Genomic DNA, 4231 nt, shown 5'->3' with positions numbered 1-4231 from the left:
CTCAGAGTACTATGATGAGGAGAAAAACGGCCGATGTTTTCACATATAGGTGGTTATTTTGATGGGATTTTCTCCGGTCAAGATTTTCTTCAGAGTAAGAACAAAGCACAGGCCTACATCTCAATATTTTGTTCTACTTTGATTTTTGTCAGGTTAGTGCTGGTGAATTTGTTCTTTCCCTGCGACTCTGACCGGGTAAAAATGGCACGCCGAAAGACCCACTCAACTGCGTATGTGCACGTTGATTTCTTCAAAAACTACTAGAACACACGGTACAAAAGTCCATAGACATACTCAGTCTCCAGATGTAAATTTTTCTTTTGACAGCGTAAGATGGCAAAATACCTACCTTGTACTTGTACTTGTACACAAAGGCAGTTGGTACTTTCTTGCTGGCTTTCTTCATGGACAAGTGTCCATGGCTAAAGCTCTGAAAGTTTGTTTGATCCCGAAAAAATGGCACATATCTAACCAAGCATTGAACAATTCACAAGCACAGCAACAGAGCGATTCTTAAGCATGGAGTGAGTTCTTCATTTTCACCAGCCGACCAAGAAATAATATTTACATGCATACTTGATAGAGTACTTTGTCAGTAACATAGCAGAGGAGAAGAGAAACCAAGTTGATCAGCAAGAACAGGGGAGGGGAGAACACACGGACGGAGCGGGAAGCTGATTTAGCTTCCGGCCAGCCCCCTCTCCCGTAATAAACCGGTTGATTAGTGGGTTCTTCGCCGTCTGATCTTCGGATCCAGTCCAAGAGCAGAGCAGATCACCAACAACGTCCCTCGGACTCGCAGAATCCAAGAACAAAAATTCTGATCTCTGGGAAGGGAGGGGAGAAGAGGAGGATGGAGTGGAGGTGGAGGTGGGGCTAGGCCTTGACGACGGCCATCATGCGCTTGAACTCCTCGAAGTTGACCATGCCGTCGCCGTCGGCGTCGACGAGGCGGATCATGTCGCGGCACTCGGCGGCGGCGGGGCGGCCGCGCAGGCCGAGGGAGCCCAGCACGGTGCCCAGCTCCTCGGCGGAGATGAGCCCGTCCTTGTTGCCGTCGAACACGTCGAACGCCTCCTTGAGGTCCATCTCCTCCCCCTCCTCGTCCTCCTCCTCCTCGGCCCCGTCGGCCGCGCCGGCGGAGGCGGGGAGCAGCGAGGCCTTGCGCTTCTTGGGGATGGAGTCGTAGAGCTCGCGGAACTCGTGGATGTCGATGAGGCCGTCGCTGTTGGCGTCGACGCGGGCCACCATGGCGGCGGCCTCGGCGGCGGACACGGCGATGCCCAACCGCTTCAGCGACTCCTCCAGCTCGCCCGCCGTGATGAAGCCGTCGCCGTCGTGGTCGAACGTGGAGAACACGATCCCCAGGTCCGCCTCCCGGTCCGCCGGCGCCGGCCGCGCCTCCCTCTCCTCCACCGCCTTGCTGGCCTTGGCTTCTTGCTCCCCGTGGTGACTCTTGGCCTTCTCGCCGCCGGCGTCGCAGCACTTCTTGGCGCCGCGCGAGGAGGAGGAGGCGAGGGAGAAGAGGGCGCAGAGGCCGCCGAGGAGGAAGAGCAGGAGCAGGGGCGCCATGGATGGACGCTGGCTCTTTGCGCTGCTGCTGCTGAGCTGCTGTGGAGGTGGGAGCGCAAGAGTTGGCTTGTCCGCGGGCGAGTGTGTGTGAATGTGAAGGCAGACGGCACGCAGCGGCTAATATATGAGGCGACGGCGACGAAGAGTCGACGGCGGGGTGAGTAAAGAAGGGGAAGAAGAAGAGTCGTGGGGTGGAAGAGGGCGGCGGTTGGTTGGTTGGTTCAGTTGCTGCTGCCCGATCGTGCGACCTGGTAGTAGTAGATCGTGGGTGGTTCAGACGATGCATGGGGCATGGCAAGTTCACACCTGCATCCCCGCACATTTCTTGTATTATTTTCCACCCCTCACACCAAAGAACAAGGGCCTCTTTGATTCAAAGGATTTTTACAAAAAAAATTGGAGGATCTGATCCTATGATTTTTTCCTTGTAACGATTGTTTGAATCGTATGATTATAATCTTGGGATTTGTTTGTACTGCTAGTTTTCATAGAATTTTTTTTGATCTACTAAGTACTAAGTACTCCTGTAACATCGAACATGACATATCACTGTTATTTCTGTGCACTATCAAACAGGCATGCTAATCATGTAATATCGAACATGACATATCACTATGTTATTTTTCATGTTCCTGCATCTTACAAATTGTGTGAATCAAGGGGGCACTATTAAAACCGTTTTAAAACACGGAGTACACGAGTACATGCTCACAAATACACATGTACACTCAACTTTTATGAATGACATGCTCCAATTCCCGTTGGGATTTTCAACGTATCATGCCCCTATGAACATTTTCAAGAGTCTGAGACTCTGAGTCAATAAATCTTGAGATCCACAGAGTCACCATTCAAATCCACTGGAGTAGGAGCACTCATGCAAAGTATATAACTTGAACTCCAGTACCGAGGTTTCAACTTCCCGAGAGAGAAAAAAAAATGAACCTAGCTCAATTCATACAAAGATATGGAGTATATACGATTGGTGTTTGGTCATAAACATCAAAAACACATCCAAAGCAACTTGCAATTTAGTGCAATCATGAATGTACAAGGCACAAGACCACACATATGTATTCACATAAAGCTTACTCATGAAGACCGGAGCAGTGGTTTGTAGAGCTTCACGATCGATAAATTCAATACATGTTTTACTCGTTATTGATGAATCATGTTCTTCTCACTAGAATGAAAAATTCACACTCGTGACACATACACGACGTAAACAGATAATGGTTAATTTTTGAATCGCAACAATAATGTGGCCACCGTGTGTTTCTTGAAACATTTCTACAGAAAAAGAACGTGTTGAGAGTACTCAAATCTCGTTACTCATGTTGGCTCGAAACATTAGGGTTCAAGACTATCATAAGCACGAAGCAACCCCTCATCCTCGACCTTGGTATCCATCAAATTGAGCCATTTCTTTATTCTTAGGAAAGCATCAGGCGGATTTTATTCAATTACATGTGTTTTTTTAGGGATGAGTATATTTTTCGTCCTCGAACTCTGGCGATAGTATAGAAATCGTCCCTCAACTTCGAAACCACTAAAACTCAGTCCCTCAACTATTTAAACCGGATACTTTTCGTCCCTCGTGACGCTTAAAGTGGTTTTGGTATGACGTGAACCCGGTTTTGACTAAAATTGTCCACATGGTCTGGTTTTGACCGTCATGAAAAATTGGGTTTGCTCAGAGCATTTCAGTCGCATGTTTGTCCAGTTTGTTAACATCAAATTGTATGCTAACTGGATGGTTTTAGTTTCAAACCATTGTATAAACTGATTGGGATTCATAGCGGGTTGTTCACGTGATTATAGACAATTGTGTAAACTGAATGCATGGCAGATTGTTGACTTGTTCATAGATGATTGGACACAGCTGAACAGATTTCATGACATAGTCTGACATAACCACAAACATAGTACTGATTATTCTTACAAGCAAACCACAAAGGAATTCTCAAAGTCTGACAAAGTAAATGAGAAATAGTATTGATTAGTTTTACAAGCAACCACAAACATGAATTCTTTCTGACATAACCACAAGCTTGAATTCTGACATAACCACAAGCGATAACCACAAACATGAGTGCAAGTACACTAGCCCAGTAGTTTTGCTGGGACTTTCTTTGCTCTTTTATTTCCTCGAGCTTGACTTCCCCAACTATATTCAAGTGATTTCCCATCATTCAAAAACTGGCCTTCAAAATGAAATCTGATGAACATCACGTCTCCAGGATCCATTGACTTCCCTATGTTCATACAAGAGACACAAACAGAACGTGGGGCGTGCCCTTGCTCCTGAATGTAAGATTGCAACGAGTGCAAGTACAAATTACCAACAACAATCGAGCTCCTTGTCGTGGATCAAGGGCGCTGTTCCCGTGCCCATCCAGCCAGCAACGGCCGCCTCACAAGCCACGCCGCCCGCCACCGAAGTCCCACCTCACCGCCGGCCGCCGCCGCCGACGCTGCCGCAGTCCATGAGCGAGTCGCTGCCGCCGCCTCCTCCTCTAGGTTTAGGGTTCGTGGGTGAGAGAAGGGGATTGAGAGATAGCTGGGGGTGCAGTTAACTTGAGTGACATGGCGGTCAAAACTAGTCCACGTCGACGGTTTTAGTCAAAACCGGGTGCACGTCATACCAAAACCACTTTAA

The 4231-nt window shown here is 47.9% G+C and overlaps 1 protein-coding gene across 1 annotated transcript; it reads right to left on the bottom strand.

Annotated features, from left to right (window-relative positions):
* Positions 1 to 510: 510 nt before the first annotated feature.
* Positions 511 to 1812, bottom strand: LOC109766649 (probable calcium-binding protein CML30). The gene has a single exon (XM_020325418.4). The coding sequence runs from the start codon at positions 1570 to 1572 to the stop codon at positions 877 to 879; it is 696 nt and encodes a 231-aa protein (XP_020181007.1). The 5' UTR covers positions 1573 to 1812; the 3' UTR covers positions 511 to 876.
* Positions 1813 to 4231: the final 2419 nt, after the last annotated feature.

Source organism: Aegilops tauschii, chromosome 7 (assembly GCF_002575655.3).
Source record: "Aegilops tauschii subsp. strangulata cultivar AL8/78 chromosome 7, Aet v6.0, whole genome shotgun sequence".
Lineage (NCBI taxonomy): Eukaryota > Viridiplantae > Streptophyta > Magnoliopsida > Poales > Poaceae > Aegilops > Aegilops tauschii.
Note: the sequence above shows the minus strand (reverse complement) of the source record. Positions and strands in the feature narration are given on the sequence as shown.